Raw genomic sequence first — 24803 nt, 5'->3', positions numbered from 1 at the left:
CCTGGATTTGTTGCACAGATGTCCTATCACAGTTCCACGCTAGAATTCACTGACCTCCTGAGAGCGATCCATTCTTTCACAAATGTTTGTAAAAACAGTCTGCCTACCTAGGTGCCTGATTTTATACACTTGTGGCCATGAAAGTGATTGGAACACCTGATTCCAATAATTTGGAAGGGTGAGCAGATACTTTTGGCAATGTAGTGTATATTCTCAGACTGATTTTTGATCAGTCTGAGAATATACACTTAAAAACATTTTTGTGCTCTGCTTATAATGCATAGTTAAAATCCATCTTCAACTACATTGCATCTCAGAGACAATTTTTTACTTAATTGATTTTAATAATCTATTTTACTTTTAAAACAATTATAAAGTCGCTCTCTATCACCTGAACAACATTTCCAGGATTAATGGACTAATGTCTGAGTAGGATCTTCAAAAACTAATCCAGCTAGTAACCACTAACCTGACAACAGCCAGATGCATGTCTCGCTCCGCCCAGAGCCATAGAGAGAAAAAGAGTCGCGACACTCCCATTGGACTGCGTTGTACGCTTTTTGCCGCCTACTTCCGGGGTATGCAGCCTCGCGTAGTTCCAAAAAGCCATTCTATGGCGTTGGACATCATTCACTTCCATTGCTGACTGTCGAGTAACTTCTGAGGTAAGTTGATTAAATAGCTACCTGTTTTGAATTGTCAACTGTCTATATTGTATCATAGGCCATTCATGATGCATATACTGATCTTCTGTTGTATGTAGACAGCGTAATTATATATATATTTTTTATCTTGGTAGATGACCGATTGCCTGCTAGTTTGTTAGCTTGACTTGCCTTCTGTGAAGGTAACGTTATATCCAGGGGTAAATTGATTAAATAGTTAACTATTTTGAACTGTCAACTGTCTATATTTTATCAGAGGTCCTTTATGATGCATATACTGATCTTTATTTGTATGTACACAGCGTAATTATATATATATTTTATCTTGGTAGACCATCGATTGCCTGCTAGTTTTGTTAGCTTGACTTCGCCCTCTGTAAAGGTAGCACCAACGTTATATCCAGGGATAAGTTGACTAAATAGCTACCTCTTTTGAATTGTCAACTCTGTATATTATATAAATAGGCCCTTTATAGTGCATATGCTTATATTTATTTGTATGTGCACAGTGCAATTTATAAATATATTCTTAACTTGGTAGACAACCGATTTTCAGTCTTTGCCTGCTACTTTTATCTCGATTTTGCCAGCTGTGAAGAAGGTATCGCTACACCAGAAATTACGAAGTTCATTAGTGAATCTCTGACATCTTTTATTAAGTAAGTTATTGATGTTAGATTACTAGGATCATTAAGGTTGACTAGGATGTTTTTTTAGGTTGTATCTGCTGAACCTGGCGGTGTTAGCCAGTCAGCTGAGTACTGTGTATCTGATGCTAGTAGAAATAAGGTTTGTTTAATCACACCCTTGAAAGGGCTGTTTAGTTGGATTGCATGTAGGAATACAAATTATTCCACACAAAAAATTATCATAAGTCATAATGAGCTTTAAAATGTTTATTACTCAGACAGTAGTGTGACTAATTTGTTCCCCAAACACTGCAGCTGCAGGCGGCTGCTGCTGGAGGCGATGACTGCTTGAGCTGGCTGATGTTGGCGAAGGATGGTGATGGCGGCTGCTGCTGATGGCTGCGGCTGCTGATAATGTTGGCCTCTGCTGGTGCTGGCTTGTGCTGGCCATGGCTGCTTGTGGCGACTGCTGACTGCTGGAATAAGAGGAGACTGGAGGCTGTGGAGACTGCGGACGGTGTGCCGGGAATGGAGTGGCCCAGTACATCCCATGGCAACCAGTAAGGTGTTCGTTAGTGGCCTAGATGGTATGACCTTAGGTGAGGAGGTCTGCTGTGTGGAAATCGCCTTCTTGGTCTGACTCTTGCTGCCAAGGTACCCCTTATTACGGCTGTTTGCCTTCCTCTCATCTCCGATGCACTTTGAGTGAATCCTTAACCTCAGCCTGATATATGTTGAAAGGATTTTTTTTTTCAGCTCATGGCATGAGGGAAGGTTGCTGTCCAGACTCATGGCCTCTCTTTCCAGCTGCTCCACTACGTTGGAGGATTCCATAAGGGAATCACTCGTCTTGGAACGGAAGAGCTGCTCCACGTGCTGCAGGAGAGTGAACAGCTCATCGGATGGCCGGTATAATGCACCCCTTTTAAATTCCTTTAACTGTAGTAAAACAGCTTTCTCACTTGTTGTGTTGGTTACTTTTTCAACCAGTGCACACTGGCATTCCTCACAGAGCGAGAAGCTGATGACCCTCTTCGCTACGTATCCTGCCAGGTGGTAGAGGACACAAGACTCAGTCTTTGTGAGGTCAGGTGGTGATGGATCTACCAGCTGCTCCACTCTCACAACCTGAGAAGCACTGCAGTTGCTGTTCTTGTTGTCCAAGAAGTCCGCCAAGTGGTCTGATGCATCATCCAGGTAACTGCCAGTATGCGTTGTCGAGAGGAACTGCCCTACAGTGACAGCCCATAGTGCATAGTGGAACTCCACAGGTGTCGGGACTGAGTTCCTCTGACGTATGCAAGAAAAAGTATTTTTGTCGGCAGTCCAGAATGAACTGGCTTGAATGAACATATTTGTGCCCCTGTCTCAACAGATCTTGCTGGACCAGCAGTATCGTTGTTGTGGCCATCACAGGTTTCAGTGGAGCGCCCCCCCCCCAAAAAAAAATGGTTACAATACCTGTTCTTAACGCCTGTTTACACATTTGTTGTTCTTGTTCACACATACTGTACGTATGTTTGTTGTTATTATTCATGCTTGTTCCCATTTGTTTTGTTCCACACCGTTCATTTTTATCGTATGCCAGGTACCTTTATTATTAATGTTGTCCTTCCTTTCAGCCCTGATGCACTCTGAAGCCTGATGTATGTGGAGGATTTTTTTTAAATGTATTTTTAATATTCCTCCCTGTTCCTTCACTTTGTTCTTGTTTTTCCAGTTACATACACACACACACACACACACACACACACACACACACACACACACACACACACACACACACACACACACACACATCTTGTTGTCTCACTCAGTATTTTTTATTAAACAATATTTGAATCATTCATCCAAGCTTAATGAGTTGTTATTCTTTAATATATTTGATTATTTGTTCATGGCTTTGTATTAAAATGATCATTGTTGTGTGGCCAACTCCTGCCTCATCAGAAAAAGTGGGTGTAAATGCTGAATGGACTGTTCTTTCTCAAAAAAGCAAAAAGCAACAACGGAGTCCAATGGGAGTGTTGCCTGTCACTGTTCTCTATCACTCTCTCTGCAGCTAACCTTACTCTTACTCTGTGCATTAACCCAGAGACGTAGAGAAAAATCTTAATTGCTCTGCACTTACCTATAGACCCAAACATATAAGCATAATGCTTTTGATAATATGTGAATGGCTTAACCTTAAAATTATATTCTTAGTCTTAACATGATCATGTTTCACGTTGTGGTCTGGTGGTGACCACTTATCAGAAGTGCGCTAGCTGCTAGGCGAATGCTGAATGGACCACGGCAGACCTAACGCTACCACGAATGTAAGCTAATGGCTGAATCGGAATTTATAAGCAAAATCACAGTAATCAATAATACAGCCCAGTCGCCATAAAATGAAAATCATGAGACATCTGTCATCACATGAATGATATGGAAAAGAAAGCTTAAGTTAGAGCCGTTCTAGCCTGTTCTCCTGTCCATACGAACATGAACATAAGCTTTCCCCTCCAAAAATGTAAAACGTATCTAAGTAATATACAGCTTTTTGTTGTCACCCTGCCTCTCAAAATGGAAAACTGACATTAACAAATATGTAATCATGCAATAACAGCTGAAAAAGTAGTAGGGTGTATGTTTATATATATATTTACCGTTAAATAACACAATCGCTGCTGTCTGTCCCATAGAAGAACATGACAGCCAGCGTATGTTTTGGAACTATAGCGGTCTACACGAACCACATGACTGCCCTGGCGGTGACATCAAAGAGTGTCGCAACTCTTTCCATCTCTATGGCGCTGGCTCCGCCTAGCTCCACTCACATACATCTGGGACATCGCTCGTTGAAAGTGATTTCCCCAACCAAATTTATGGTCTGGCCAATCAGGACGCAGGGCGGGTGTTTCCTGGATGTGACGTAGCGGAGAAGCGACCGTGAGATTCCAACAACAATGGCGGCTCGCATCGAGGAAGCAAGCGTTAGCTTTGATGCTGCTATTTCTTCTGTGTTGTCCAATCTATCTGATATTGTTTCATTAAAAGAACATCAGAGAACGGCTCTGAAGGCTTTTGTTGGTGGAAACCATGTTTTCGCCCTTCTCCCGACCAGATTTGGCAAGCGGTTAGCCGCTAACGAGTGGTTAGCCGCTAACCGTTAGCGGTTAGTGCAAACCATATTAGGATGCCTTTAGTCCTCAATGCGGTCCGCCCGGGATCGACTCAGACCCGCGGCGCTTTGCCGCCTGTCTCCCCCCCCTCTTCCCGTCAGCTCACTGTCAATAAAACGCGTGCCACTAGAGCCACAAACACACATAAAAAAAAAAGTTTTTTTATTCCCTGCGTCGCTCTCATTAGCGTCACGGGTTAGCTCCGGTGTAAGTGGTTGAAATAGCACATCGATAAAGATGACAGGCAAGTGGCTTATCCAATCATATGCAAGAATTTTTGATAAGCCCCAGCCTTCAGTAAAGGCAATTCCTATGGTGGTGTCCCAGATGTATGTAAATGGAGCTAGGCGGAGCGAGACATGCATCTGGCTGTTGTCAGGTTAAGTAACCACTGATCAGGCCTGGAATCTGGGTATAGTGATGGACTCTAACTAACCTGAACCTCCAAATGCCTCTAAACACAATTACAAAGTCGGCCTTACATCTCCTGAAGAACATTTCCGGGATTAAAGGACAAATGTCTCATCAGGATCTTGAAAGACTAATACATGCATTTATTTTTAGTCAAATTGATTACTGCAACAGTGTTTTCACAGGTCAGCCAAAAAAGTCGATCAGACAGTGGCAGTTGATCCAGAACGCTGCTGCCCATGTCCTCACTAAGACTAAGAAAGCAGAGCACAACACCCCAGTTGTAAAGTCATTACACTGGCTCCCTGTTGCTCAGAGAATAGGCTTTAAAATACTTTCGTTAGTATATAAATCATTGAATGTCTTAGCACCTAAATACATTACAGACTTGTTATCAGTGTATCAACCCTGCGGACCGCTCAGGTCTTCTGGCTCTGATCTACTCTGCATACCCAGAACCAAACATGGAGAAGCATTTAGTTCTTATGTTCCACTTATCTGGAACAAACTCCCAGAGGACTCCAAAAGTGCTGAAACCCTGAATTCCTTTAAATCAAGGTTGAAAACCTATTTGTGTAGAGTTGCCTTTGAATTTTAGTGTTGAAGTTTGTCCAACTCATCCTATATTTAACCTGCTGCCCAGTGTGTATACGGCGTGGCCATATTAGAGTCCTACGAGGAGAGCGGTAACATTGAACAGATCTGTCCTGAATATCGCATCAACAGACAATAATACGGCAACAACAAAACACCGTTGTGATGGTATCTGCCAGAGCGACTCACAATATGACGATCATGACCATATGAGGGAGTTTTTTCATTAATTTTCCAAAACCCCGACGGATTGGTAAGAAATGTCAGTGTTGGATACAAGCTTGCAACCAAGAGAACTACTATGGAATCTGACCAAACGACTTATGTTGTGTTCATGTTCAACTAGGGCTGGACGATAATTCAAAAACAATATATATCAATCGATAGACGTGTGGCGCAATAGGGGAAAAAAAGGGTCGATAAAAGTTCGATATAGTTTTCCTTCCTTCCTTTCAGCCTATCATATTAATTGATGTGGTCACTGCTTCCTCTCAACCAATCGTAATGGCGGACCCAGGCACGCTGTCACAAAGCGACGCCCTTTCAAACTACAACACAGAGCACGTGAACATGTCGCAGCAAGGAGAGGTAGAGGAAATTGTCCCAAAACAGGGTTTTACTAGTTCGCCAGTCTGACAGAAATTAACCACAGTGATTTGTAAAATTTGCAAAGAACCGGTAAAAACAAAGTCTGGTAACGCAACCAACTTGTTTGCATCATAATGGCGCCGCGGACGGCAACCACGGTGTGTTGGTGCACACTTTTTTTTTCTTCCTGCGCCAGCTGAAGAAATTCAACCTGCCAAGGACAATGATGGTGCAGTTCTACTCCTCCATCATTGAGTCCATCCTCACCTCCTCCATCACCATCTGGTACGCTGGTGCCACCGCTAAGGACCAGAGCAGACTGCAGAGTGTCATCCGGTCTGCAGAGAAGGTGATTGGCTGCAATCTTCCATCTCTCCAGGACCTGTACGCCTCCAGGACTCTGAGGCGTGCAGGAAGATTGTGGCTGATCCCTTCACCCCAGTCACAGACTATTTTAGACACTTCCCTCTGGCAGGAGGCTGAGGTCCATCAGAACCAAAACCTCACGCCACAAGAACAGTTTTTTCCCATCTGCTACCGGCCTTATGAACAAGGCCAAGAGCCGCCTGTGAAACTGGACACTGTCTCTCTCCCCCGTTCAGGACTTACAAGCTTCTGTGTCACATTAACGCACAGTTTACTGAGTGTATTTAGCTTCTGTATATATATCCTTTTTATTTTATTGTATTTTTATTTTTTGTCTGCACCATCAACACCGAGTCAAATTCCTTGTAAGTGCAAACCTACTTGGCAATTAAACTTCATTCTGATTCTGATTCTGAACTTGTTTCATCACGTAAGCTCACACCCGCAGCAGCGCGAGCTGTTTCAGCCCCGCCGCGGCTGCGCGTCGTCAGAGGAATCTTATGGAACTTCTATGGAACCAAAGCAGGTATAGCAGCTAAACTGGGCTCCCTTCTTTGCGAAAAAATGACAAAGCGTCCAAGCGGCATAAGGACATCACGCATGCAGTAACGTCCTTCATAGTGATAGATATTGCTGCTGTTGTCTGCAGTTGAAAAACCTGGCTTCAAACAATTACTCGCCACTCTTGAACCGCGATATAAAGTTTCAGGACGCAAGTCTTTCTCTAACAGCGCTCCCTAAATTGTGCGACGAGTGCAGGGAATCAGTGCAAAATGAGCTGCAGTCTGCGTCTTCCCACGCCACAACCTCGGACCTCAGCCCTGCGTCAGCCTCTCAATTGACTAGAAATAGAATGAGGAGTAACTAGTGTACTATTCCCACCTAAATAGGCTATTCTATTAATTTATTTGTTATATTTATTTTGGTCATTTTACTTGTCACTTTAGTTTATTCTTTGTCAGTATTTAATAACATCACCCAGGTCTCCCAAGTTGAGTTATTTTTCTTTAAAAAAATCAGTTATGGGTAAAAATCTTGGTTAAATAAGGATTTAATTTAGATTTAGTGTTTATGTGTTCTTTATTAAAAGTAAGTCATTTAGCAATATCATACAAGCCAGGTTTTAAATCTTTTTGATAAGTATCGATATCTATCAACATACATTTTTTTTAATCGATATGCTTTTTTCTATATCGTCCAGCCCTATGTTCAACAATTATCCCGTTCCTGAAATGTCCTTTACAAATAAACTTCCATTGCCTTTAAGCTTTTCTCCACGATAGAGTAGTCATTTGTAGGTCTTCCTGAAAACTTTCTTAGCTCTGCCAGTTGTTCCAATTGTTACACTTCAGCAACTGTGTAGTAGAGAGAGTAGACAGCATTAAGTTCTTCACAGAGTAGTTGTCTGCTTTTATCCTTGTAAAAGGGTCTTAAGGATTTTGAATACTCCTATTAGCATCTTGCGTTTTGCTATCAGGGAAAACTCGCTCTGACAGTTATGCCTGCCCATATTGGGATTTTTTTTTTTTTACACTACTGTGAAATGTCTGATTTCTTCTGAGGCCTCTTCAAATCCTTTTCCCATCACACCGTTGGCTCCTATGATGGAGCCGATGGCAGTAAAGGCAGAGGGAGCAACTCTGCCCGTATTTTCTGCAGTTTACAATTGCAATAACAATAACCGGTGATAACTGCTAAAAGTAGATCATACGGTGTAGATCACCATTTTGAGGAACTGGTTCTGAAGATGAGTTTTTACACCCTGATAACATTGCAGAAACCCAACCCATAAACCGTACTTTAATGCTTATTTATTCATTGTCTCTGTATTTGGCAAACTAAGGCCGAATCACGTTGCCAAATGAAGTACCCCAGAGTTACAGTGTCAGCACATGAAGCTGTGCTAAACAGTTCTCTTTCAAGGGTATTAAGCTCCTGTCTGGTTGCAAGCAAAGTGTAATACTCTGGAATGACCTTGAAATTTAAAACCTTTTTCCAGGCTTTACAAAAAATGTGTATGAATGTGGATATAAACAGCTGTTATGCCAGAAACCTGTTTTATTATGATTATTATCATTAATTATAATTTTCAATTATAATTGTTTTTAATAATAGGTCATTCAAACTCAAATGGTAGCTATAACTTGACTTTGTAAAGTGCCTTGAGATGACATGTTTCATGATTTGGCGCTATATAAATAAAATTGAATTGAATTGAATTGAATTGAATAACACATATAGTTCAAATGGTTGTGGTCCCAGGGCTATAAGCTTGTAATGATTAATACCAATAATGCATTTATTAATTAGCTGAACTCATTTATGCTGGAACAGGGTGATCTGATCGGTTTCTGACTGATGAGATTTATCCAGCAAGCGTTGATAACTCAAATTATAACTGCAATTAGAGTTTAATCCTTACTTCCTTTAACACAAACCAATGAAGATATCTCTGTTGATTTCAGATGTTAACTCAAAAAGAGGTAATTCTGTATTCTGAAAGACCATGCAAATCTGGATCAAAATAAACACAATTACTATTCTACACGTTATTATTTATTAAACCAAAACAATTCCCTGTTACAGTAATTATTCTAATTCAATAACCTAGGAAACTCTACTCACAATTAAAATAAACATGCAAGAGAGAATAAATGAAAATAAACAACTGTGAGTTGAATTAAGAATTGCTACCTCTCATTTTAATTCATTTTTGACTTTTTTAAACATCACATTCAAGACATCAGCACTTGACGTAGCAGCATCGAAAGGCAAAATAGCTTAATGACGTATTTAGCGCCTACGCTAGTGTGGGGTGTGCCTTGACCAGATGGCGGTCTACCCCTAAATAAGGAATTCAAAGAAAGGGGCGCAAACTGGAAAGTTACGGACAAAGAGATTGAACTGAGATAAGGAAAGAAAGGGGGGAAAGATGAAAAGATCGACCCTCGGCGGGATCAGCTTATAAGAACCACAAACCAAACACAGCCAAAATCACTTACAAAATGCATGCACATACATCAGAAATATCCAGCAGTTAAAACAAACTCCGTCTCGGAAAATCGGATGAAACAGCTGTACGTGTCCCCTCAGTTTGGTGGAGTGCCAAGGACGAAGAAAGAATGGACTGTGCGGGCGCGTTAAATATCTTTCTCATAGCAACGTTATCTCCTTGATATGACCGGTGGCCATTTTGACCACGTTGCATGATGGGAGTCGGTGGCCATTTTGACCACATTGTATCATGGGGAATGCAGTCTGTCACGTCACGAAATGGCACAACACAGCAAACAAAAATATACAAAGAAATTATTGCTGTTGGTGTGAAAGCTCAGGTTTATATGTGTGTGAGAGTGAAAAAATTAACAATAAACCTTGTGACTTTATTTAAATGTAAAATGTATTAATTGATATGTAAATGCTTAATACCATTTCTACCTTTGTTTAGAGGGCAAAAAAATATTTCAGCAGGAAATATTTATCTATTTACACATTTGTTTACACATTGTGTAAACATCAGGAGGTTGTGATTTGTGATTTAGCCATTATTGGGCAGAGTTTATTATTTAATGGCACCAGGATGTTTTCATTCCAATTCTGAAATAATAAATAAAAATATTTTTGTACAAGCATGTTTTTTACTAGTGTCATTTAGTGCAAAATTTCATATTAAAATGCTCAAATAGGCTTTTACACTTTCAGAAATAAAAAGATAAAATATGCAATTAATCTCGAGTTAACTATTGAAATTATGTGATTAATCGCAATTACAATTTTTAATCGTTTGACAGCCCTAGAATAAATATTTCCTGCTGTGCCCTGCAGACCTTCTGCGTACCGCACCACTAATGCTGCACAACACTGTATTTGGCACACAATTTTTAGTGATTGATTTGGCAACATAAAAAGGGGTATTTTTTTTTTTTTTTTGCTTTTAAACACTCTGGACAGTTGTGACCAGACAGATTTCGACCGGTAAACAAGAACTGATCAAAAGCAACTCCAAGCAAGGCCAACTTTATGAAATCAGACTTATTTTAGCATTTCAAAAACTTTATTTTTTAATCCTGCAGTGGACATGCAGGCTTTACTGTGTACCTGTGATTTTAGTATACAGGTGACATTACAAGGAAATTAACCCCTGGGTTTAGGAATAATGAAGGCAAGAGATCACTAGGTTTATCTGCATCCTACTAACCCAACTGTTAATTGCAGAAAATAAATTAATTTACTGAAGTCCCTCTTTTGGTGTCCAAATGTGCCAGGAAACAGCAAGGCTTCTTATATTTTTTTATTTAAAGGAAGGCTGGAAGAAGGTGAAGTTAAATGTTAAAAACAGAACATATGTAATGACATATGTCTGTTGCAAACATTGCTTCAAAGTCAGCAATTTTTCTGGAAATCAAAGTCCCTCTTTGAAGTATTGAATGGCAGGGATTGGTCACAGTTTTTACAGTCCTGCAGCTTTCAAATAGCTCAAAACTTTAACCTCCTTTTTCTGCATACATAATGTATACATAAAGTATAACGAAAAGTGTTTCTGAACAGGGTTACCAACTATAGCTTTAAGAGAATAGGATGATGATTAACCTGTTGTCAGAAGTGAGAAGCTGTGCCGTCATCTTGCTGTAGCCTTTTCCAGCGTCCTGTTCAAAGTTTGCACCTGTTACTGAAAGCTCACCAAACAAGTCAACCAGCCAACAAAGGCGAGCGATTCCACTGAAGGCTGGAAATCCAAATCCAGGCTTTAGACTTCCACCTAAGACATAACAAGACCTCCTTTAAAAATCAATGAAGGTGGTTGTGTTTTATTAAAAGCAAAACAAGCAGTGTTATATTTTGCATTCAAAAAGCTTCTATTTTTGTTTTATACTTGCATTTTTTAGCTGTACAAGTTTTATTTTGAAAGTTATTTTAACTACCTGATGAATATGCAAGTAGGCACATTTCCTTTACATTTCTTCAAAGTTTAAACATGTGTGTGGCTACCTTCACTACTGAATTTATTTTTTCATAGAGAAATAGAGACCATGGAAAAGAAAAGGAGCATGATGTGAGGAGAGGAGCAAATTGAAACCATTACTATCTACCTGTTTGATTTTGTCAATTTTCTTTACTTTTTTATTTTTCCTCTTACCAGTAAAATGAAGAGAACCTTCCAGCAGAACTTTCCCAGCTACTTCTTTCTTCAGCTGTTTGTAATCTTCTGTCAGCAGCTCAATGTGTTCCTCATGTAGAATCAAGCCTACAGACAAACACAGAAAATGTCCTGAACCTGTTCACATCGCTAAACTGCTGTAGCTGCTACACTGAACTAACTACAGTTGTGGGAATATTTTGTCATTTAAGAATAATAGAAATTGTAAATACAGTTTTCTTACATAGTTAATAGTGCTGATAATATTTCAAAAACAAAAGGTTTATCCAGATTTATTGAGTATTTACCACACTTTTGGAAAGGGTACATTTTAAAACCAAACACTAAACATAAAAGGTTAATAAAAGTATTAAAGTAATACAGTTCACCTTTTGTCTGGGCTAAAACCCAAAGTTCAACAGCAGTCTTGTAGGACAGGGTCATGGGATACTCGACACAGACGTGTTTCCCTGCTTCCAGAAACATCCTGGGGTCAGAAGAGTGAGTAAAACAGCAGAAGTTGCAAACATTGACTGCATTAATAAAGAACCCAAATCCATATAAATGTGTTACTAAAGCCCTGTTTCCACAGCCTCGGTTTGACTGGGCTCTACTCTGCTCTGCCCACTTGCGAGCATCTCCAATCCTGCTCAGGAGCAGGGTCAAACCAAGTGGACTTGAGCAGAGTTTTCATGTGAACACACTGCTTTTCACGGACTGGTCAAGGGGAAGGAGAACTGTGAAGGTTTTTTCTCAGGGGAAGTCCGGAAACACTGAAGAGTAACGACATTAATATTAAGGAACTTAACCATTACCAGTATACACCTAATCTTAACCCCCAGCTCAAAAAACTGAGGACCAAAAAAAGGATTTACTAAAAATACGAAAAATATGCTCTCACTAATGAGGTAAGGACGCTTCCAATATAAACTTGTACATAAAAGGATAGTTGTGTCCATATTAGTCAGAAGTAGTGCATAACAAACATTTGTAAACTCATAATAATTTAGATCACATTCAAAAGATACAACATACGGTTTAAATAGTTACAACTTCAATAACTAATAAATACAAATTTCAAGTTTAAATTTGTGCTTTACTCTTTATGAACACAAACAGCAGCGGCTGCTTGAGAATACGGATTTTTTCTTTAAGAATACGAATTCACAACAGTGGTCTGACGTCACGGTTTTGAAGGCTGGTTAATGGAGCACAGAGTGCGAAGTTAGGAGCCGCGCTGGCGCTCTTCAGACTGACCGTCTCTGAATGCACCGCGGCTGCAGCTTCATTCCAGACAGCGCAGAGATCACAGTGGTAAGTTAAACACTCCCTTTTCTGCTGCTGCTGTTCTTCAAAAGTACGTTTTCAGATCGTTTGAGGCGAGAACATTATACTTTTAAGCTTCCCTATTTACAGAGTTGGTGCATAATTTAAAAAAGTCTGATTTATTTGTTTTGTGTTTATCAGGCTGACGCGTGTTGCTTTATTAACTCAATAATTGCTGGAATAAATTGTAAATGTCTCCCAAGGATGACAGCAGCATATAAAATGGAGCTGGACGATAATTTAATAACAATATATATCAATCGAAAGACGTGTGGCACATTAAGGGAAAAAAGGATCGATAAAAGTTGGTTATAGAGACAGTTTTCCTTCCTTCCTCTTAGCCTATTATATTAGTTGATGCTACAGTCACTGCTTCCTCTAAACCAATCGTAATCGCAAACCCAGGCACACCGCCACAAAGCACCGCCCTCTCAAACCACAACACACAGCACGTGAATATGTCGCAGCAAGGAGCGGCGGAGGAAACGGTCCCAAAACGGGGTTTTACTAGTTCACCAGCCTGACAGAAATAAACCAATGATTTGTAAAATTTGCAAGGAACCGGTAAAAACAAAGTCTGGTAACACAACCAACTTGTTTCATCGAGTTACGCCCGGCTTAAACCGCTCACACGCGCAGCGGCGCGAGCTGCGCGGCTCCGCGTCTTCTGAATCTTATGGAAGTTCTTCCAAAACAAAGCCGGTCTAGCAGCTAAACTGGGCTCCCTTCTTCATGATAAAATGACAAAGCGTCCAAGCAGCATAAGGACATCACACTTGCAGTAACATTCTTCATAGTGATGGATATGCTGCTGTTGTCTGCAGCTGAAAAACCTGGTTTCAAACAATTACTCGCCACTCATGATCCGTGACATAAAGTTCCGGGCTGCAAGTTTTTCTCTTAACAGCGCCGGTCACTTTAGTTTATTCTTTGTCAGTTTTTAATAACATCACCCAGGTCTCTTAAGTTGAGTAATTTTTCATAAAAAAAATCAGTTATGGTTAAAAATGTTGGTTAAATAATTTAATTGGGATTGAGTGTTTGTGTGTGATATATTAAAAGTAAGTCATTTAGCAATATTATAAGAGCCAGGTTTTAAATCTTTTTGATAATTATCTATCAATCAATATGCATTTTTTATCAATATGCTTTTTTCTATATCGTCCAGCCCTAATATAAAAGCTATAAATAAATAAATTCTATAAATGTTTTTCCTATCTAAGTGAGTTTCCTCTGAGGACACGAAGAATTGAGAGAAGAAAGAGGGAAAGAAAACAATAGTAACAATATATGAAAAAAAAAACAGATATTTATTTTAGACAAATGTTTTAACTTTTGAACAGAATGAAGGTGTAACAAATTCAACAAATTAACAGTTACTAACGTGGTTTAAAACAAAGAAATAACTTATATTAACATCTTATACAAATAGACAACACCTACAAACATACAATTAAAAATAGTTGGAATGGAAATTAATTTACTGATTATTTTATGTATTTTTACAGGTAGTGCAAAAAATGAAATGAAGCAGCATGTGGACATGACTAGAACTGATCTACATTAGGTTAGATGTTGTCATGTTCACTTAAACTTGCAGCCAGCTGGAGCCGCTCCCTGTCTTCAGCCGCTGGATGGTCATCCTCCTCTGGGTCAACCTCCTCATCCTCCACGTCCAGCTGGTCCCCTGCCTCTATACTAATATTGTGGATGATGCAGCAGGCAGCGATTACTTTTGGGGCAAACGTCAGGCGGACCTCCACCACCCTTAAGAAGATGGAACGCCACCGTGTCTTCAGACCACCAAAGGCTAGCTCAATGATGTTTATCAGCCTTGGCGTGGTGACTGTTGTAGCCTGCCTCCACTTGACCTGTACCAAATATAAAATTAACTTGTATTATGCTGATATGTCTTAATCTTCTATCCAGTTAATATAATCTATCAATTGTGTGTCATTGTTGGCTCTATTTAAGGACAAGAAGGTAAGAGATCTTACTGGCAAGCTGTTTCCCTATAGGATGCACCACAGGCTGGCCAGTAGAGGGTCACCAGCACCTCTATCTCCTGTGGCCATCCATGGACCTTCTGGATGGGCAGCAGCTGAAGGAGGAGGACGATGGTGGCCCTGTTTAGCCTGAAGGCTGGTTTCAGGTCCCCTTCATTAAAAAATATTTGGAGGATCGGCACAGAGGTGTTTATCCTCACATATTTTGTTTCTGTTTCTTCCTGTAAATAAAAAATGCTAAATGTTACCATAATTGTTTTTTCAATTCTCACCTTTTCACAATATAAAACTATAACTGCTTAACATGCAGATTATTATAGTTCTCAAGAAAGAAAAGGTAAAATGTATAGTAAATGTAACAAATGGCTTCCATTCTCTGGTATTTCTACCATTTCACTGAAAGAATTAACTGAACTAACTGCACACAATTTATAGATTAATCATTGTAAAGGTGGGCAGACAGAAATAACTTTTCCTTAATGAACAATGCTGTGAAGGTTAGTAGGTGCAACAAAGTAGCTTAACCCTACTCCCTTTACTGTTACTAATATATAAAAATTATGTTTTCATTTTAATTATTTACAGATAAATAGTCACAGTTTCAACATGATCACATGTTTAATACCATCCTCAATGTTGTTTTTTTAAAGATAAAAGTAGGAAATAGGCTGTCAATCTTAAAACACCTACCAGTTGGCACAGACGCTCAACGTCGGACTTTTTATTAAAATTACGCACTAACTCTGTAAACAGGCCACATAGGGAAGCTTAAAAGTATAATGTTCTCGCCTCAAACGATCTGAAAATGTACTATTGAAGAACAACAGCAGCAGAAAAGGGAGTGTTTAACTTACCACTGTGATCTCTGCGCTGTCTGGAATGAAGCTGCAGCCGCGGTGCATTCAGAGACGGTCAGTCTGAAGAGCGCATGCGCGGCTCCTATCTTCGCACTCTGTGCTCCATTAACCAGCCTTGGAAACCGTGACGTCAGACCACTGTTGTGAATTCGTATTCTCAAAGAAAAAATCCGTATTCTCAAGCAGCCGCTGCTGTTTGTGTTCATAAAGAGTAAAGCACAAATTTAAACTTGAAATTTGTATTTATTAGTTATTGAAGTTGTAACTATTTAAACTGTATGTTGTATCATTTGAATGCGATATAAATTATTATGAGTTTACAAATGTTTGTTATGCACAACTTCTGACTAATATGGACACAACTATCCTTTTATGTACAAGTCTATTTAGGAAGTGATCTTACCCCATATCACTCAGCTGCAAGTACACTCACACACGTTCATGTTTTAAAAATAAATTGAGGACTGGGCTTAATTGACACCTTAGTTGTAAACCTAACCCTAAGCCCAGAAAAAAAAGGAGGACCAAAAAAAGGTCCTCACTTTACATGAAATTCCACACTTTACTAGTAAAATTAGCAAAAAATCTTCTCACTCAGCTGCAAGTATAAGTACATACACACATACACGTCCATCCTTTCAGTCTCTTTTGTGCAATACATATTTTGGGCAAAGACACTTTGCATGAGTAAATTAAATATTTGAAGTTACCTGACAAAGTCTTCGTGAGCATCATTCTCAGTACAGATGAATGCAACACGGATGTCTTTTCTGTTCATGGCCTCCTCTACTGAGATCTGATTCACATCTTCAAGAGTACTGAGATTTCTTCTGTTGGAAAACAGACATGGTTAACAAGATTTTAAAAATGCTCTATTGTACCACTGAATGTGGGGCAAGACAAGTTTATTTATAAAGCATTTTTCAGTAATAGGATGATTCAAAGTGCGTTATATGAACAATAACAAAAACAGGAAATAAAAGCATTACAGAGACAGAGGGAACACATAGCATTGGAATAGTAGCAGCAGTTCAAGATATAGTGTAAGACAACTTGGACTACAAACTTCAACAAACATTTAAAGACAACTCTAGACAAATAGGTTTTTAACCTTGATTTAAAAGAACTCAAGGTTTCAGCACTTTTACAGTCCTCTGGGAATTTGTTCCAGATAAGTGGAGCATGAGAACTAAATGCTGCTTTCCATGTTTGCTTCTGGCTCTGGGTCTACTTAGTAGGCCTGAGCCAGAAGACCTTAGTGGTCTGCAGGGTTGATACACTAACAACAAGTCTGTGTAACAGAAGTATTTTAAAGTCTATTCTCTGAGATACAGGGATCTCAGAAAATAGAGATCCCTGTAGCCTACACGACGGCTACAGTGCTTTACAAACCACCACCCCTGGGTGACCTCAGAGCTGAAAGTCCTCCTGAACCAGAAGAAAAAGGCTTTCTACTCAGGGGACAGAGAGAAGCAGCATTGAGTTCAGCGGGAGCTCCAATGGAGGATCAGGGCGGCAAAGAAAGACTATGGAAGGAAGATGAAGGAGCAGCAGGCACAAAACAACATTAGGGCTGTGTGGAGAGGTCTCAAGAACATCTCGGGCTTTGAGCTGCGCTCTGGATCGGTGAAGGAAGTGAGCGAGAGGAGGGTGTTGTCCAAGCTTAAATCCATCATGGACAACACCTTCCACCCCCTGCACCAGACTGTAGAGGAGCTGAGCAGCTCCTTTAGTGACAGACTTATACACCCTGTGTGTAAAAAGGAGCGCTACCGCAGGTCATTTATCCCTGCTGCTATCAGACTTTACAATGCTGCACTATAACCTGGTGTAATAACACTGCAATAACTGTGCAATAGCTAATGTGCAATAACTATTTAATACCCTGTGCTATAACCTGAACAATAATCCTGTACAATAAGAGACTTCACCTATTTCAGTTATCCCACTTATTTATTTTTATTTTTTTATTTAACAAACCAGAAACCGCACTGTGGTTTTACCTGTAACCACTTATGTACGACCTTAAATCCATATGTATATAGGTCACAATAAATCTCTTATTTTTTTTCTGACCCACTGTATATATCTGGATTGCACTGTATATACTCCATGCACCTTTTCCTCCTTTGTGCACCTTCTGTTGATTATAAGAGCCGATGTGACGTAAATTTCTCCATTGAGAGATCAATAAAGTTTTATCTTATCTTATCTAGATCAACTGCAATTGTCTGATCACCCTTTTGGCAGACGTGTTGCACTGTTGCAGTAATCAATTTGACTAAAGATCAACGCATGGATTTGTCTTTCAAGATCCTGCTGAGACAATAGTCAATTAATCCCAGAAATGTTCTTCAGGTGATGGAAAGCCGATTTTGTAATTGTTTAGATACTTTTGGAGGTTCAGGTTTGAGTCCATCACCACAGTCAGATTTCGGGCCTGATCAGTGGTTACTAGCTGAAGCAGATGAAGTTGTGTGCTAACTTTTGATTGCTCGTCTATTGGTCCAAAACTTGTTAATTCAGTTCGATTTTTATTCAATTGTAGAAAAGTTTGGCACATCCATTCATTGATTTCTTCTAAGCACTTGAATGGGTATATAGTCAACTGGTGAGATGGTAATGTAGAGCTGTATGTCGTCTGCATAGTTATGGTAACTGGTGGTGTTGTTTTTTATGATCTGAGCTAGAGGGAGCATGTAGATATGGAACAGGAAGGGAGTCAGGATGGACCCTTGGGCAACCCCACAAGTGATTTTTGTGGTCTCTGATGTAAAGTGACACACAAAAGTTCCCGTCCTTTAAGTAGAATTTAATCTAGTCTAGTACTGTTAAAAAAATTGTTGTGAAAAAAATTCACAAATCAAGATATAATGTTCAAGCTGAATGGCAACCTTTTTCCGAGAAGCTTAAAAGCATGCAAATATTCCTTAGCATCTGACAATATTTAAATGTTCAAGTAAAAAAAAAACAAAAAAAAAAACAGAAGGTGGTCCCTTTACAAAACAATGTCTGATACATTCATGCAATTGCATGGTAATTTACCAACATTCTTGGAGAAGTTAAAACAGTGTGCAAATTAGCAGAAACTGAAATGTTCAGGTTAATTGATGTTCAAGTCAAAAAGACAGATAGCCGTGAGTTTACAGGACCATGTAAAAAAACGTATAAATTGACTGAAGTGAACCCTGTCAGCCAATACATTTCTTATGTGTTGATTTTATGTTTAGAGTCAGTGATGCATGTAATTACTGACTGTTCTTAACAAACTCCTATTCATTTATGTTTTTTGTCGTTCTCTCACACTTTCTTTGCCCAAGATGCTCACAAATTGGTAGGGCCTAGGAGCCACTGCACCTACCAGTTCCGTACACCCAATTGGGTACAGTTTCCAGGCCCTATGACCAGAATTTTACACCTACACAAAGGTGCCACAATAACGACACTACACCTGACCGCCTCATAATGTTATGCCTGATCTTTGTAAACTCACAAGTGTCTTACCTGGAAATAAATCCTCGGACAACCAGCTTCTCTGCACCACTGCCAGGTAGCGGGTTTAACATGTCTCTTATCCGCACACCACCAGCTATACCAACACCAACCACCACTGCCCCGAACATACTGTCAGAGAGATGAAGGAAATTGATTAATCTGGAGGAGGAACAAAAAGATCACAACTTCCCGTGGGGTGATTCCCATTTCTTTTTTTATTTTAAGTAGCAATTCCAAAAGCTTGTTGTGAAACCGTGTACACCTGCAAACAGCTTCCACCCCATCATTGCTACCTTGTGACAATTGTGGAATCTGAAAAAAAAAACAGATGAGATAGCAGCAGCTACATAAGGAGCTCCCAGGGTTCCCAAAACAGAGAGCAGCATCAGGTATTTTATCTTGGCAAAAGAGTAGCACCCTGCAAACATGGAACCGAGTAAGAAAAGTGGAGCAGAAGTAGAAGAGAATACATCATATACCTATCCAGTCGAAGTAAACATTCAGTGGAGCTTCACAACAGGACTTTTGACAAAATGTCAGTTGTCCGTGGCATGCATTGTGTATGTGTTGGTCCAATTTGCAACACTAGGTGTCATTATAACTTATTGCTCCTTTAACTTTACAGTCCCTCCTAAGTACAAATAAGTTAATTTTAAACAACTTAAGCTGTTTATTTTTCCAAGGTATTTCTTAAAACATTTCAATTTTGAAAATTGCCATTAAGTAACAACAAGGCCCAATCACCAGGCCACTTATTCCATTACAGTGAAAACGTTACATATTAATCTATTCACCAATGGTTAACCTAAAACTTTGTGGATATCGATTTTTTGTTGTTGGTTTTTTGTTTAAGAAATGAAAAAAATATTTTATTAACATTGTTATTTTAGTCATATTGTTTGTTGACAGCTAGCCCTTCATTCCAAAACCTGGAATGCATTTAGGTATAAATTGTTTTTTTTTTTTCTTTAAAAAATCTTTATATAAAAAGGGACAAGCAGACTTGTTACTATTCTAATTGATTTTGATTTCATCTTACTATTGTTGATCATTTGCATACATGTTCAGTTGTGTAATCTGTAAAACTAGAACTAGTCATCTTCTCTAACCGTTGCAGCTGTGCAGCTTTACGTTCCCTCTTGCCTCATACTGTGTATCATCAACGCAGAAAAGAAATGAAGTAGAAAGTAACTGTTAAGTGGACCAAACTGCGCAGTATTTGGTTCAAGTGCTGCCTCATCTGCAGACCTAGCTGACCGGTCCAATGCTGTTACAGCTGTTCACTCCCTGCCAGAACATAAAACACGAAGCTCAGTTCTCTTACCTGTTTATATTTAATAGAAGTCGTCAGATATAAAATATGAAGATCTCGCCTCCTTGTTTCCTCCAGAGGCAGTAAACTAGTCAGTTGACTTTAGGAGTGCCGAATATGCCGGTTGAGGTTAGATAACAAAGGCGTGGCTTGTCACAGGCTTCAGCATGCTGAGGCGGAGTTATCTCTTTGGGTGCGCATCATACCAGCCTGCCGTCGCATCAGCCTGCCGCCTGCAGATGCGACGAGAAGCCGTGTCTGCAAACCCGGAGACCGGAGTTCTAGACCCCTCCACTTCCACGACCACGACCCATAAAACATGGATGACAGTCGGAGAGTGAGTAATGGATGCAGACCCGGCTGCAGAAACAAATCACAGGGGGGGCATTCCATTTTTTTAGGGGGGCACACTTTTAAAAGTTTTTTATTACTTATTTATTACTTATTATATATATATATATATGTATATATATATATGTATATATATATGTATATATATATATATATATATATATATATATATATATATATATATAGCAATAGTGTAGTCAGTTTTGTCAAATTAGGCAGGCTTCACACCAAGTAGGCATTTGAACACAAAAGCCTAATTTTTGTTCCAATTAGCTGGAACAAAAATAGTTAATGGGCAGGTTGTAAAAAAATTGGGAAGCTTTTCACAACATTTGTTGGGCTTTTAGAAAGAATTACTAACAAAATATATCAAAATAGTTGTCAACGTCGGACAGGAAACCAAAACATTTTAATAAAATGCCATCTCCTACAACTCATACTGGTCAATTTATTTTTTTAAATAAGTCGAATCTGTCGATCTGACATCATCATTGAATAGTAGTTATAATGAATAATATTGATTGGTATGATAAAACAAGAAAAGAATAATGGTTAATTAAGTGTTTGGTCAGTGTAAACGCCCAGGAGGGGTTGAGTTCTACTTATCAACTTAAAAATATTTCATGACTGCATGTAAGAGATATGTTTAATTGACCTATACTGAGAGAAATTAAGTTTATATTAAGGTAGATTTACAACTCATGTTGGGAAGCTATTTATAAATAATTTTTTTCCGGTTGATATATCATGATTGTTAAAGAGATTGTGTGTGTTATGTGGTTGTCTGATTGCATATTTTGTTCAGAGGCCGTATGCCGTTTTTTTCTTTGCTTCAGTGCAGTTGTGTGCTAATGGCATATTCTTATGTTTAATAGTTCTTATGTGTTTAATAGTTCTGTGCTTTAAACGTGAGAGTTTGAGATTTGGGCTTGTTTTTTTCTTTTAAGTTGGGCAGGTTTTATGCTGGTTTGGGTTACTGGAAACTATCAGTGAGATAGGGTAACCTGTAGTGCTGTGTCTTGACTCAAAGTCCAGCATAAGCTACACGCTTATTAGCATGAGATCAGGCTGAACACTGACTGAAGTAAAAATTCACACTAAAAGAGGTTCTGTAATTACAGCAGGTATGGAGCGCAAGGAGCAGAACAAAGCAGAGTTCCCTTCTGTCTGCAAGTAACCCAAGTTTCTCCAGTTTGGCAGTAGATCTGCTCCTGGTGCTGCTAACTGTCGTAGCTAACCCTCCTAGCGTCAATGTTTACTCCACTTTAGACTTCAGTGCTGACATTTCAAACAGTAATTAATCGCGCTGCTTCCAGCTCGCTCTTGTCTGCTTCGTTGTCACTTCTTGTAATTTTTTGGTAATCAGACCAAATTTCCATCCCGCTCTACCGACACCGACGGTGACCACAGCCGAACACCACGTCGGCGACTGAAGGCTATAACTCAGTGTCCCGCCCCACTCCATCTGTGATTGGCTAGCATGTTGCCTTCAGTCGTTGATTTGATTGGTTAAATTGTATGATTGACACATCAAAGATAGTACTAAAAGGACGATGGCCACTCCGAGGTATATATATAAAAACAAAAGACAGCTTCCAGTCCAGGGCGGGCACAGCTGGCTCACAGGGCGGGCACGGCCCCCCAATGCCCGCCCATGCCGCCGGGTCTGAATGGATGTGAACCGAATGGTCTGTTTAATACGGTCAAATTATTGTTATCTTTAATTTGAGAATTAAAAAGAAGTTTAATACAAAATACTCGAAAAAAACACGGCATACGATGAATCAAACTTAACACGAACTACCCGGTGGCATATGAGGGAATGTGTGTGCACGACACACGCGCGCTTCGATCCAGTTTACATGAAAATATGAAGCATTATTAAAAATAGACAAAGCAAAAAAAGGCAGTTTGCTGGAGTAAGATACTGTATGAATTGTTCGTTTATGCTATTATGTATGTTTTAAAATATTCACACTGATATCCCTCTGTTAGAGAAGGGACACTGTTGAAATGGTACTGCGGTCAAGTGAGCCCTCACTTGATTTTGTTGGTATCGCAAACACTAAGGATTACGGCACAGACGGCTGAGACTACTTTTCAAAATAAAAGCAGCATGTTCACGATTTATCGACTACGTCTTTTCACACATATTTACATCATTTATGATATATTTATATTCATGCTTCATGTGTCATTTTTTTCCATTATTCTGGCCTGCTGGTGAAAATGGAAAATATATACTTTGGTCACACTCTTGAGCCTCAAACAACTTATTTTTTCCAGGTGACTACCTTCACTTACAGATGACAGATGATGATCTCCAGAAGTCCATCTACATGATTTGTGATTTAAAAATAAAAACATTTAAAAACCCTTACATTGACTCAAGTTAACCAGTTTTGACAATATTAAACCTCCTTATGTTCCTCAACAACTTACATCCAAATGTGATGTAGAATTGAAAAATAAGAGCCACTTGAAATCAGTATATATTAAGTAATTATTAACAAAGTTTATGTCGCTCTAGCAACTAAATACTAGATAATCAATCAATGAGTCCACTTCAGCATGATAGTAGAACACCCCCAGATGAGGTTCAACAAGTTTCAGACAATTCTAAATAAGAGCCATTTGAAATTGCTATATATTAACTAATTTAGACCAAAGTTGCTGTAGCTCTAGCAACTAAACCGTAGATAATCAGTGGATGCAACCACTTCAGCATGACAGTATAACACCCCCAGATGTGGCTCAATAAGTTTCAGACAATTCTGATGTGGCATTTCAAAATAAGAGCCATTTGAAATTGCTATATATTAACTAATTATTAACAAAGTTGCTGTAGCTCTAGCAACTAAACCGTAGATAATCAGTGGATGCAACCACTTCAGCACGACAGTATAACACCCCCAGATGTGGCTCAATAAGTTTCAGACAATTCTGATGTGGCATTTCAAAATAAGAGCCATTTGAAATTGCTATATATTAACTAATTATTAACAAAGTTGCTGTAGCTCTAGCAACTAAACCGTAGATAATCAGTCAATGCAACCACCTCAGCATGACAGTAGAACACCTCCACTTGTGGCTCAATAGGTTTCAGCCAATTCTGATGTGGAATTACAAAATAAGAGCCATTCTAAATCTCTATATATAAAGTGATTTTGACCAAAGTTGCTGTCATCATTTAGTCACTCTGAACCAAGTTGTTGTCAATGTTGCTACTTTTGTGTAAGTTTTCAGAGAAAATTTTAACATAAAAGCTATCATTGAGATTCGCTCTGGGTTGGTCAGCAGCACATTACCCCCACTATACACAGTTTTGGTACAGAGTTTTTGCCTCAGCAACCAGCCTGGCGCCTACCGCTTAGACTGCTGGTACCTATCAGCTGCTTCAAGAGTCCCACAGGCCAGAAAGCCAGACAGGACTCCTTCAGCTTGACAGCTTTCCTCATCACCGGTGTACACCAGAGAGGCCCACAGAGTGGGGCCCCGGTGACCTGCGACTGGGCGAGGGAACATTGCGTTCATTAGTTTCATTCATCATAAGGGGTCTTTGGGCTGCTCTTTGTCTGGTCCCTCATCTAGGACCCGTCTGCCTTGGGTGAGCCTACTAGGGTCATTAAGCCCCTGACAGCATAGCTCCTAGGATCATTGGGACACTCAAACCCCTCCACTATGATAAGGTGGCAGTCCAGGGGAGGGGTAGTGCAATACAGTTACTCTTAATAACAAAATTAATAGTTGTCATGGATTAGTTTTGGTCTGACCTTGTTCCCTGGTATTTTCCAGTTCCTCTTCCTCTCACTCAGCTCACCTTCCACTCCCTCAGCAAACAGTCATACCTGTTAGACTTTAATTAGTCAGAACTCACTCCACCTGCCAGCCTCCCTACATAA

The 24803-nt window shown here is 39.5% G+C and overlaps 1 protein-coding gene and 1 long non-coding RNA gene across 4 annotated transcripts; one reads left to right on the top strand and one right to left on the bottom strand.

Annotated features, from left to right (window-relative positions):
- Positions 1 to 19: 19 nt before the first annotated feature.
- LOC118562190 lies at positions 20 to 2939 on the top strand. Of its 3 annotated transcripts, XR_004930500.1 has the most exons (4): positions 20 to 665; positions 1616 to 2203; positions 2285 to 2491; positions 2670 to 2939. It is a non-coding gene; the product is annotated as an uncharacterized LOC118562190 (long non-coding RNA). The 3 variants fall into 3 exon arrangements; XR_004930501.1 differs by having other exon boundaries at positions 2307 to 2939; XR_004930499.1 differs by having other exon boundaries at positions 2285 to 2939.
- A 7770-nt stretch (positions 2940 to 10709) lies between these two features.
- Positions 10710 to 20712, bottom strand: blvra (biliverdin reductase A). Its single transcript, XM_012858978.3, has 6 exons — positions 20563 to 20712; positions 19248 to 19367; positions 16454 to 16573; positions 11944 to 12041; positions 11555 to 11662; positions 10710 to 11176 (listed from the first exon to the last, which is right to left on the bottom strand). Exons 2-6 carry the CDS (start codon positions 19364 to 19366, stop codon positions 10983 to 10985), a joined length of 639 nt encoding a protein of 212 aa, XP_012714432.3. The 5' UTR covers position 19367; positions 20563 to 20712; the 3' UTR covers positions 10710 to 10982.
- Between the last annotated feature and the right edge of the window lie 4091 nt (positions 20713 to 24803).

Source organism: Fundulus heteroclitus, unplaced genomic scaffold, assembly GCF_011125445.2.
Source record: "Fundulus heteroclitus isolate FHET01 unplaced genomic scaffold, MU-UCD_Fhet_4.1 scaffold_817, whole genome shotgun sequence".
In the NCBI taxonomy this organism is placed as follows: Eukaryota; Metazoa; Chordata; class Actinopteri; order Cyprinodontiformes; family Fundulidae; genus Fundulus; species Fundulus heteroclitus.
The sequence above is the reverse complement of the archived record's forward strand: the minus strand, read 5'-3'. Positions and strand labels throughout refer to the sequence as shown.